Below are 13,047 nucleotides of genomic sequence, written 5' to 3' on the forward strand. Positions count from 1 at the left end.
GTTTTATATCTACCTTATTTTGTATGAAAGCCATTTCCTATGGATTAAGTGTCGATTTCACCATTACTTAACTCTGTATAGTTAGTTTCTGACGACTTTACATATCCTTTTATTTGTAGTTTTAACAACGAACATTTTATTATCTGGAATCTCTTCGAAAGAGGGTGAAGGGGGTGGGGTAGGGCCCTCCGTATATTTTAGGTAATTATTGTACATTTTAAGTTTTAGCAGGCTTTTCTCTTTTTAATTTATCTTATACATTGAAGTATGGTGATAGTGTTTTAATCAGAACCTATTCAAGTTAAACTGCCACTCATGACGCCCTTTAATGATGCCCTTTCTTCTTTGGCCCTTGTATATTCTGAGCAATAGGACTTTTCTGTTTGTCTAATTAATCTTTTATATGAAAAAAATCAGGGGTAAAACTCCAACCTTAAATTTTTCCTTTCCGGCTATACTAGAATTCGTCTAATTAGAAGTAAAACACGGCGACAAATTTTATTGATGACAACCATTTTGTTTGCTTTCTCGGAGTCGAAAGAAATTTAAACTCTTGACTGTTTCTCCCTGCCATGTAGAATAGATTTTTATTTACGGTCGAATTTACGGGTTTTTGTCTGGCAAAAATAAGGTTGATCGACAAAAGAAGCTTTTTGAATCTGGGCAACTGTATGCCTTTGCAATTTATTCCTCTATATTTCTTTCGTTTTTTACTTTTTTTTATTCTTCTACGAAGTTCTTCTTCTTTTTTGGCCCTGCAAAAGCTTCACTTCTTGTGTTAGTTTAGTCATGAATTTGTTATGTCTTAATGTTACATAAACTGAATAAACTGATATAACTGAATAAACTGAAGCAGCCAGACACTTGTTGCTCAGTGCATCTATCGATGGAATAGCATCTGATTTATTCAGTACCTATTGATTGTAATAATTTTGAAGTTTCACTTACTAATTTCTGCATAGCTGCATCCTCACTTATAATCTTAGTATTTAAGATATCCCAAAGCTTTGGGAAATATGGGGGGGGGCTAGTATTTAAAAAGGTGCTTTTTAGGCCATATATGAAAGTTTTTATGCATTTCAATGCTTTTCCCTAAAAATCACATGGAGTCCTTATTTTAAGGCGGGGAGAGGGGCATCTCTAGCCTCTCCTCTGGTGAACAGATATGTTTAAACTGTTTTTTTTTTTCTAGGTACTCGTACCACCGCCCAATAACCGTCGTCACACTATTGTCTCGTTGAATCCAAATCAAGAAAGCAAAATACAAGACGAGAATACTCATACTGTTGCAATTGGAGGCACACAGTATATTACTATGTCAGGTAAAACAAAACAAAAAAAAAACCTTTCGAGACAATAGTTTTTTTTTTACTTTTTAGATAATTTATTCTCTTATAAAGGAAAGTTCAGCTATAAATAAATAATAAAAAGAACAAATGCTATATAATTCAGATTGAATTAGCTTGAAAATAAATCTTTGAAGATACTTTATCTAGTTTTTGTTAAGGAATTTGTTAAAATCTGAGAAAGGTGTATAAAATATACGTATATCTTTTCAGTGACCTTTTATCAAAGTTTACAATGTGAAACTTTCTCTACTGATCCCTAACCTACTCTATATCTTGCTTGCTTTTCTCTGGCTATAATTCTACGCTTGTCCAGCGACTTTTCTTACCTAATATCTGATAGTGCTGTAAGAAACTTGCTCGAAGTTGGTAAGAGATTTGGTACTTAATCATGAACATTACTTTTTATGGGGTACTGAGTAATAAAGTGAACCATTACTATATTTTGAGAGGTTTAAAATATTGATGTTCCAACAAATAGAGTGCGAGAATATGATATTTAATGGAAAGGTAACGATCCCTCCCCTGCTTCTAGGTCATGCAGGTGATTTGACTAGTCTAGATAAAAATAGTGATGAAATAACTGAATTTTTAGAAGTCTTGAAAGTTCGAGGTGTGGAGAGCTCTTCACTTCAATGCGCTTCAGAAAACTGAGGAAAATTTGCTAGAGGCTTTCCTTAGAGCTTGTTTGATGGCAGTTTGAGGTACTCGTCTGACTGACTGTGTACCAAACAATGAACAGTATAGAAAAGGGGGTTTGATTCTACTTTCTAGGGCTTTGATGAAAAAAAAGGCTAAGGATATAGTTAGGTATGTTTTGTGGATGAACGATGACAACAGGCTTTTTGACAAGTCATTTGGGTCAACGAAGGACAGGGCGTTGGGTATTTACGTTGGAACTGCCCAAAAGCAAGGATTTAAAGGAAGCAGGAACTACATAAGAGGTAGTAAATACTGAAGCTCTCAATATATTGAAGTGGAAGAAGATTCTGTGCAGCTATTTTTGCTTCCTGGGGGTTGGTGCTATGGTGAATTGCCAGCAGTGGTTGCAGTGAATTTTCTCCGACATAGGTGAAGCGCAATGTTTTTCAATGTATTCATTCAATAAATCCAATTTCGCTGATGGGTTGGCACATTTTGGGTTGCTATTTTACCATTTCCTTTCGGCAATGTTTCGTTTTTTTTTTTTTTTTTTTTTTTTTTTTTTTTTTTTTTTTTTTTTTTTGTTCGAGTGAAGATATATTTCTTACTGTATATTAGCTTAACCACTATTTACGGGTCTTTTAAGACAATTGCCAAAAGTAAGGGAATTCATTTTTAATTAATTTACAGTAGGGAGTCAATCGGTTGAAAATATTTGTCTGTCCTTGTCCATTTTAGTGCTATGTCTTTGTACATGCTTGGTCATGAAGAATGCTATTAACTGCATTTTAGAATGTGCCTAGTCAAACTGGAAAAAAAAATCTAGTGTTCCATAATATATTTTTTTTATGTTTTGGACATTGATGCTTATATTTAGGATTACATTAATATTATACTTGTAATTTTATAAAGCTAAGAGTCAAACAAGCGCCTTGACGTTTTTAACCCCCCAAAATGTAAAAAGTGAACTTGATTAGGTTGGTTCCCGATCGATTCTGAGGTATGGCAAATTTTTGGAAGCTAATTCAGTTTGAATTTATTTTCTTTAGGATGTTTTGTAATAAGTTATTTGCATGTCAAAGCCAAAGTTGAAAAAAGCTACTTTCAAACTATGCTCATTTCAATAAACCTTCCTCTTTTTCAATGCAAAGATAGCTCAGCTCTATTGAAATTTCACTTGAAATATAAATGACATGACATAATTGAACATCAGGTTTCAAGTTCAGGTTCAATTTTTGCGATGTTTATGTTTTCCGGTTTTATTATCCGGATAATAGTCCGGTTTTATCTGTTTGTTATCAGGGCTAATTTTGTCACAGCCTGAACTTACGGTGTCTATTCTGTTGTGTACGGAGCTATATACTATTCCGTGTTTGTTTGTGGCCAGAATAGAAGCGTGAACAAACCAAGATAAGAATGACAAAAAAAAAAAAAAAAAAAAAAAAAACAGAACATAATTTTGTTTAGACTCAATGCAGATCTAGCCTACAATTGTGACATAACTGAAGGCCAAATTTTCCTTTCTAAAACTTTTATTTATTTTGGCGCTCAGAAATATTTTTTCATATGTAGCTTTTCAGTTTTTTTTTTTTTTCTTTCTTTTTTTTTTTGCTGAGGTCTTAAAAATGACTGTTAATTCATTTAAAATTGAGGATGCCAACAGAAATGTAAAGCATCGTGTCATATTTTTTCAATGGATCTACACCGTATAATACAAAAAAAGGAATAAAAATCAAAAAAGCCCATTCAATGAAAAAACTTCCCTGATACGCGTTTGAACTTTTTGGGAGAAAAATATCACGGGAAAAACGATATAATTTTGGTGAAAATGTTAAAGTAAGTCGGATTTGAAGGTTCAGCGGTCTTAGACAATGTTATTTTTCCCAGGAGTGGTATTCCTGCTTTTTAAATAAAGAACATTTAATTCATTTTTGTTATTGCTCTCTTTCTTTTTGGCATCGGCCCTTTGGAAAGTTCTGATGAGTATTAAATCGATAACTATTTGATTAGCTTTCTTTTAATGAATCCTCATCCAATTAGACTTAAAAAAACATAAATAGAAGCAAGCTCTTCCATTGGACAATTTTTTTTTAATATATGTTCTTTGGGGAAAAAAAAATGCCGTAACGATATTAAGTTAATTTTGGCCTCTTTTAAAAATGTTTTGTTGTATTTGAAGTTTCGGCAGTCACTGGCATGAGTATGAGCGTAAGAGTGTTTCTTTAGAGTGCTATTCCTACAATAAAAAAAATTTAGCTTTCTTTTTAACCTTGTAGATGTGAGTGCTGCTCGATCCTACACAGCTCTGACACCCCTCAATCCAATATCTACCTGTGGACTAGGTAAGGGGCTATAGATGTCAGGCGTGTAGCTGTTTTCCGTTTGCATAATCAAGAATCCATAAGTGGCAAAACAGATTAAAAAAAATTAGCCTAGAAGTCTAAATAAAAGGGTTCTTTCCGATAGAATCACATTAATTGAACATTTGGCATTATTTTTAGTTGTGTTTAGACAACTGAAACCACCTAGACTAACCCATGCAAAATTCTCATTAAGTTTTTTTTTTGTTTTGAAGTATATAAAAATTGAAAAGATTTAAAATGTAAAATGATGTGATTCAGCTACTTAAAAACAATATTGACCAAGGTAGGACTTTTAGGAGGAAGCGGGAGAGGTTTCTTTATCTTTAAGCTCTATGTTATGGCTCATATTGGGTTTGTCTGTTAGATTGAGAAATCTTCACCCCCTTCATCTATGCCGGTAGTCAGAAGGTTTAAAAGAATCGCTAAAGAAATTCAAGTGGCCAATCCTTGCGTACGTTGGAAGCGTTCGTTTGTTCAAATGGGATATCGAAGGCCTAAATGTCTTTCCTAGGATGCACTCTGCATCTCTTCAACTCACAAAAAAGTACACAAAAAATTTATATTAAGTCAGGTCAATTGTTCTGGGGGAGCTGAAGACTCTATAACTGCCTGATGGCGTGGCTTTAGTTGACGTTAAGGTCTGTCAACATATAAGTATGTAGTAAAAGATTTCATATCCGAGATGGTGTTAAGATACCAATTGAAAAAAAAGAGCCAATATTTTCCATAGTAGCCTACATAAAGAGCGTTGTGTTGTTGGAGTCATTACTTCTTGTTGTTCTGTCGTTATTTAAAAATGAAAATGGAATAGAATGTTTCTCATGTTTTAATGAAGTGCCGGAAAGAAATTGAATAACCTTATTGCCCTTATGGATTCTCGCTCTACCATGTCGTTGTATTGTAGTCCAGCTAGCGTTAAATAGTCTTTATTGCATGCGTTTTTTGTTTTATGTTTTGTTTCATTTAGTCTTAAGTTATTTCTACCTGGCTGTGAAAAGGTTTTTGTCATGTTTTAGTTTACATATGTGTTTATCAAATGAAATTGGGCATTAAAAAAAAACAAAAAAAATAACAGTTCAATTATAAAACTTTAAAACTTGACTTAACAGGCTGGCAGAATTTTGTTTGGTGAGTGCTTGATATTACTTTTGATTGATGTTCCGTTGCTTTTAATGCCCATAAGCATGATGGAGTTACGTATAAAAGAAACGGTGTAGAATATAGAAAAAAAGAATTGCTGACTCTGAAAGCAGGTCTCCTACTTCTAATTTATTAATATCCCTGTAAAAATGTTTGAAAAATCTCAATATCTAAAATAAAGGTGTTACGACACAATTTCTTGGGAAAAATCATGGGGAGTGACAGTCCTATTTGAAAGTAATAAATCGTCTGGTAGGGTAAATAATTGTTATCATTAGGGTTTGCTAATTTGTTCAAGTATGGAGAAATTTTACATTTAAGCATGAAGGTAAACTTCATGTCTTTCTAAAACTATTGTCTAGTATTTAATGGTAGATTTCTTTATCTCTTTCTTGACCTTAATAACTTTTAGAGCATCTCCTTATAAGTGTAATATGTTCTTGCAATTGAGGAACCAATTCTTCTTTTTGAGGGTTTAATTTGTTTGATACTAATTTACGATGGAGTTACGATTGATGCGTATTCGTCATCGAAATTTGTTATGAAAATGGGAAGCAATATATATTCTAATAACAACAAGATTACTTGTACGAGCGTTTTATTACAACTCTGCAATAATTGGAGCTACTATAGGAAGAATCAAACAGTGTTCATAAGTGTAATTTACACAGTTTTAACGTAAATTGCTTTGCTCCTTTAAAAAGACAGGGGCCTTCAGACATTCTTTTGCATAGGCTGCCAAATTAGGTATATTAAAACGAGAAAATTTGTTGCAATATTCGTTACTACTTTTCTTCCTTCTGCTTTTTACAGCTGTTCTCAGGCATGTAGATTGTAGCTCATCGTGGGGAGGGAAGAGGAGCTTATCAAACAGTTCGTGGTAACGAACTGTAGTAAGGAGCGACCCGGCTCAATAGTAACCAAAACTCTAAAAAATGGAATTTTGATACCAATAGCTACATCAAAAGAATCGCATTTTAATGCTGGTTTTAAATATATAAGTTTCATCAAGTTTAGTCTTACCCATCAAAAGTTACGAGCCTGAGAAAATTTGCGTTATTTTAGAAAATAGGGGGAAACGCCCCCTAAAAGTCATAGAATCTTAACGAAAATCACACCATCAGATTCAGCGTATCAGAGAACCCTACTGTAGAAGTTTCGAGCTCCTATCTACAAAAATGTGGAATTTTGCATTTTTTGCCAGAAGGCAGATCACGGATGCGTGTTTATTTGTTTTTTTTTTTTTTTTTTTCCAGGGGTGATCGTATCGACCCAGTTGTCCTAGAATGTTGCAAGAGGGCTCATTCTAACGGAAATGAAAAGTTCTAGTGCCCTTTTTAAGTGACCAAAAAAATTGGAGGGCACCTAGGCCCCCTCCAACGCTAATTATTTTCCCAAAGTCAACGGATCAAAATTCTGAGATAGCCATTTTATTCAGCTTAGTCGAAAAACCTTATAACTATGTCTTTGGGGACGACTTACTCCCCCACAGTCCCCGTGGGAGGGGCAACAAGTTACAAACTTTGACCTGTGCTTACATATAGTAATGGTTATTGGGAAGTATACAGGCGTTTTCAGGAGGATTTTTTTGGTTTGGGGGAGGGGTTGAGAAGAGGGGGATATGCTGGGGGAACTTCCCTTCGAGAATTTGTAATGGGAGAAGAAAATTTCCATGAAGGGAGAGCAGGATTTACTAGCATTATTTAAAAAAAAACAATTAAAAAATAAAAGTGAAAACGCTTTTTCAGCTGGAAGTAAGGAACAGCAATAAAACTTAAAACAAACAGAAATTATTACCCATATGAGGGGCTCACCTCCTTCTAATACCTCGCTCTTTACGCTAAAGTATTTTCGGTAATTTCAACTACTTATTCTACGGCTTTTGTGATTCAGGGGGTCATTCTTAATGAATTGGGATAAAATTTAAGCTTTAGTGTAAAGAGCGAGGTACTGACGATGGGGCGAATCCCCTCATATATGTAATAAAAACATGAGAATACAAAAGTTCTTTACGTAAGCTAATTTATAAGTTACGTAAATCTTTTACCAATAAAAAGATTCGTAAATAATTAAAAGTTCTAGTTGCCTTTTTAATTAACCAAAAAATCGGGGGGCAACTAGGCTTCGTCCCCCGCTCTTTTTTTCTCAAAATCATTCGATCAAAGTTATGAGAAAGCCATTGAGCCAAAAAAAAAAAAATATACAAATTTCGTTTTGATTATTCCTCTGCGGAGAGCCAAAATCAAAACATGCATTGATTCAAAAACGTTCAGAAATTAAATAAAAAAAAACAAGTTTTTTCAACTGAAAGTAAGGAGTGACATCAAAACTTAAAACGCACAGAAATTACTTCGTATATGAAAGAGGCTGCTTCCTCATCAACGCCCCGCTCTTTACGCTAAAGTTTTTTACTGTTTTAGAAAGAAGAATTGAGAGAAAGAGTCAAACTTTAGCGTAAAGAGCGGGGCGTTGATGAGGAAGCAGCCTCTTTCATATACGAAGTAATTTCTGTGCGTTTTAAGTTTTGATGTCACTCCTTACTTTCAGTTGAAAAAACTTGTTTTTTTTATTTAATTTCATAGAGAGCTAAAATTTCTGGAACAATTGTAGTTGTCATGGTATTTTGGGATATGTACATACCCGTGTTCTAGTATGCTCTGTGGCGTTTGTGACGAAATCAAAGTTCTTCATCTGTGTTCCAATGGATGTTCTTGATGTGCTTTTGTAGTTGCTATATGTTAATAGTGTTCTTGAATTTATGTTGTAGTTGTATTGGCTGTTACATATTGTAACCCGTTTCTTCGGGTTGGGTGAACCAGAAATGTGGGAAATTGTGTACTTGATTATGGAACTTTTACCTAAATGGAACAAAACAGTGGGGGAGTCGTTTCTGGTTTTTAAATGCCGAGTTTGGAACTTATGATGATGTCCCATCATTCAAAAGGCGATTTTATAAAACTAGAATAATAATAATCCCACTATATGTAATGAAATTTACCCAACTAAATCAAACTTGTTCAATCTTGGCACTGCCTTGCCGATCAGTTCTTATTATTACTGTGTACCTAGATGGCTGTGCAGTCAAGAGAAGGCTCAAAACCCTTGTTTTTCAATTCTTATTATTCTCATTTATCTGATGTACTAGACAAGGAAGGAGGCAGTTTTAACGAGTCCAGGGCAAATGGTCCTGAAGACTGAATGGACCTGATGATTCCAGTTCTTCCTATCTTTTGACTTAATACTGACTGACCGGAAGAATATAATTTTTATTAACATTTTAGTCTTTTACCTGAAGAATAATTTGTTTTTATGGTGGGAATCAAAGTATTTATAGGCCACTATTTTCAATTTGTTAAGAGGATCTTCTGGACCAAATCCAGAAGGGGGAGGGATCCTGTCTCATTACTACAAACCTTCTTGAGGCTGAGCAAGTCTTCATCCATTTTCCTCACTTAGGGCACCGGTAAAGGCTTAACTTGGGCTACTTACCAGACAATTTGGCTTAACCTAAACAATGCTTATCAAATGCCAGAAACGGTTCTTGTCAGCTTTTCAAAAAATATTTATGATTAAAAAATTATGTATTGTACTTAATGAGTCACCCATAACTTCATTATTATATGAAATAGAAATGATCCCATTTTTATTTTAGCTTGGTAAAAGAAAAGTGGTAAAAGAAGACTTTTTAACGACGTTTTTCTTAAAAATAAAGTATTTCCCAAAGAGATGAAAGTTAAAAGTTTAGTAATATTGCGAGTTATTTTTTTATAAGGATTAAATATTTTTATTTTAAAGCATATGAACCATCTACCCTAAAACATTAGATCATAGGGAAAAATAAATTTAGCCTATGAATCATGCGACCAAAATCAAGATTGAGTAGGAAATACAACAGCTCTTTTAGCGTTAATTTCATTTTTCTCAAGAACATGGTAAAGAAGATAATATTCTAGATCGTTATGTGCACTCCTCTTATGTCTTAAATATCTGTCTATTTATCGCTGAAAGAGATTAAATAAACAAATAAGTTTTTTTAACTGAAAGTAAGGAGCGACAATTACCCCGTATATGAAAGAGGCTGCTCCTTCTTCAACGCCTTGCTCTTTGCACTAAAGTTGACTCTTTCTCTCAACTCTACTTTTTAAAACAGTAAAAACTTTAGCGTAAAGAGCAGGGCGTTGAAGAAGGAGCAGCCCCTTTCATATACGGGATAATTTCTGTTCGTTTTAAGTTTTAATGTCGCTCCTTACTTTCAGTTAAAAAAAACTTGTTTTTTTTATTTAATTTCTGAAGGTTTTTTAGTTAAACCGTGTTTTGATTTCGGCTCTCCGCAGATGAATAATTAAAGCGAAATTTGCATATTTATATATTTGGCTAAATGGGTTTCCCATAATTTTGATCGAATAATTTTGCGAAAAATGGAGGGGAAGGAGGCCCAGCTGCTCTCCAATTTTTTGGGTACTTAAAAAGGCAACTAGAACTTTAGTTTTTACGAACGTTTTCATTAGTAAAAGATATACGTAACTTACGAATTAGCTTACGTAACAAACTTCTATGTTCGTGTGTTTTTATTACGTATATGAGAAGGTTTGCCCACTCGTCAATAACTCTTTGCATTAAAGCTTAAATTTTGTCCCCTGAATCACAAAGGCCGTAGAATAAATAGTTGAAATTACTAAAAATCATTTAGCGTAAAGAGTGAGATATTAGGAGGAGGTTAACCCCTTATATGCGTAATATTTTCTGTTCGTTTTAAGTTTTAATGCTACTCCATACTTCCAGTTGAAAAAAAGCTTTTTCATATTTAATTTCTCATTGTTTTTTTTAAAATAATGCTAGAAAATGCTGCGCCCCCTTTATGGAAATCTTCTTCCCCCATGACAAATTCCTCCATGGAAAATTTCCCCCACATAGCCTCCTCTTCTCTCCCCCCAACCAAAAAATCCCCCTGAAAACGTCTCTACATTTCCCAATAACCATTAATATATGCAAATACTTGTCAAAATTTGCAACTTGCAGCCCCTCCCACGGGGACTGAGGGGGAGTAATTCGTCCCCAAAGACATAGTTATAAGGTTTTTCGACTATGCTGAATAAAATGGCTCTCTCAGAACTTTGATCCGACTTCTTGGGGAAAAATGAGCGTGGGAGGGGGCCTAGGTGCCCTCCGATTTTTTTGGTCACTTAAAAAGGCCACTAGAACTTTTCATTTCCGTTCGAATGAGCCCTCTCGCAAAATTCTAGGACTACTGGGTCGATACGATCACCCCTGGGAAAAAGAAAAAAAAGCAAAAAAAAAAAAACAAAACAAATAAACACACATCCGTGATTTGTCTTCTGGCAAAAAATACAAATTCCACATTTTTGTAGATAGGATCTTGGAACTTGTACAATAGGGTTCTCTGATACGCTGAATCTGATGGTGTGATTTTCATTAAGGTTCTATGACTTTTAGGGGGTGTTTCACCCTATTTTCTAAAATAGGGCAGATTTTCTCAGGCTCGTCACTTTTGATGGGCAAGACTAAACTTGATGAAACTTATATATTTAAAATCAGCATTAAAATGCGATTCTTTTGATGTAACTATTGGTATCCAAATTCCCCTTTATAGAGTTTTGGTTACTTTTGAGCCGGGTCGCTCCTTACTACAATTCGTTACTACGAACTGTTTGAAAATTTGATAGTAGCTTTTATTTACCCCTAGTCATGAAAAGGAATAATATTAAAAAGAAAATTTGTGATATTCTTACTAATCCTTTGACAAAAGGGCTTATACATAATGCACCAAGTGTGTCAGTTAAACACAAAAGGCTTGGATTTCAGAATTCTCTGTGATCGGGAGATCAAAATTTAGCCAGAGCTGTGATAATGAATTCGAAAGGATTGCCCTTTTTTCAGGATTAGTAGCACCGTCAATTGCTTTATATATCTCGAATTATTTGATACAACGGGCTCATCTTGACAACTCCTAGCCTTAGTGATAAGCTTTTTACTGGAACTGTCTGCCGTGCTCTTTTCAGCTACGAATTTTTGTAGAGGGCCAGTTTTAATTCTTTTCTTTGGCTTTTTTATTGTCTAGGAATCGGGTCGATTTTTCTACTGCAAGCCTTAGCCTAACAGGAGTCTTCTAAGTTACTCTAATGTCCGTGAGTGAATATTTTCATTTAATATGTCTAAACATTCGCTTGATATGTTTTATTGTTTTTTTTTTTCTAATAGTTTTGTGTAATTTTAAAGCCTATAACTTAAAAACTATAGCTTTTCTTTCAAGGAATAGGGTCGAAAGAAGACTTGCTAGTCTCATGAGGGAGTATATGAATCTTATTTGAAGTAAATCTGCGTAAAGCATAAATGAACTGACATGTGGTCTTCTAAGTTTAATGAATTTTCCTAATTATTTAGGCTTTATTTCCTCGTTTTCTAAGCTTATATAGAATCCACAGGACGTTTACACTTGTAATTGAACTTGGTAGATTACTTCGTGTAATTTCGACTCTTCATTTCAAGTAATTCATTGCCATTTTACTTCTAGTGAACGGCCCCGACGTTTTGGTTGGTGAAACACTCAGTCAAGCAGTTCAATCATCGTACGTACAATACGTAGATGCAACCCCGACTGACCCAACTGTGTATACCACTACTAATGGCCAGATGTAATAAATAGCCCCTTGCAGAGATATCCGCTTTTTAAATTTTAAGTTCTCTTTTCTTTTTTTTTGTTTTCAGTTTGGTCATTCGTCTTTGGTATCCACTTTATTTTTAATTTTGCTTTTTATTTTCTTTTTGCGTAGTATGTTTCGAAGTAGTTGTTACAATTCTTTAATCCACTAATTTGTCTTTCATTGTTTCTAACATCTGTGTTTTCTTCTTGTTTTAGAAACTACATTTTTAGCTTTTAAGCAACCTAGATAAGCCACGTATCAAAGTTATCCTAACATTGCTTTTATGTTATGGTTCTTATGTAACCTTACTCGTGTAACTTGTAACTAAAAATTTATCATTACTTAATTATGAATAGATAAAAAAGAATTATGGTAATGAATGTTCTTGTTCATGCCTTGTTCTATGATTAAAAAAAAAAGAAACATTCTTAATTTTAAAATAATTTGTTCGATATAAATATTTTGTAAATAAAAGTTTGTATTTTTTTTTTAATCGGCTAAATATTCCTCTGTAGACTTGATTCGTATATTCAGTTCCGTTATTCAGTGTGCTGACGTAAAATATTAATTAATATTTTTTTTTTGTCTTGGTTTAATATCAGATTAACTACCTTTTACTAATTAAACGTAGTAATTGGAAAGTAAATAATTTTTGTGTGCGCATACATACCATTATTCATATCGCTAAGAAACATCTAAATTACCTTATAGCTTCGCTCACATATGTGTTAGCCATTTGTGTTTTCTCGCTTTGTAAAACTAAGTTTGTATATTTCTTGTTGCAATGCGTTACTGTGTTATTTTACTACAATTAGAGTATAAACAAGCCAGGGCGGGGGAGTATCATAATTTTCCTGAGGGAGGGGGATTTAAAAATTAAGTTTCAGGCTCAAA

At 33.9% G+C, this 13,047-nt stretch overlaps 1 protein-coding gene across 6 annotated transcripts in view; it reads left to right on the forward strand.

Moving 5' to 3' along the window:
- LOC136032881 (DNA-binding protein RFX2-like) overlaps window positions 1–13,047 on the forward strand; it is a 121,486-nt gene that overhangs the window by 60,133 nt on the left and 48,306 nt on the right. For 3 of the 6 annotated variants that reach the window (XM_065713307.1, XM_065713308.1, XM_065713313.1), the window contains 3 exons: window positions 1,193–1,322; window positions 4,265–4,330; window positions 12,024–12,144. In XM_065713307.1, the coding sequence (XP_065569379.1) occupies window positions 1,193–1,322; window positions 4,265–4,330; window positions 12,024–12,144 (317 nt within the window). The remainder of the gene's footprint in view (window positions 1–1,192; window positions 1,323–4,264; window positions 4,331–12,023; window positions 12,145–13,047) is intronic. The other 3 variants (XM_065713311.1, XM_065713309.1, XM_065713312.1) reach the window with 3 other exon arrangements.

The sequence above is a fragment of the Artemia franciscana genome, chromosome 11 (genome assembly GCF_032884065.1).
Source record: "Artemia franciscana chromosome 11, ASM3288406v1, whole genome shotgun sequence".
NCBI classification, from domain to species: domain Eukaryota; kingdom Metazoa; phylum Arthropoda; class Branchiopoda; order Anostraca; family Artemiidae; genus Artemia; species Artemia franciscana.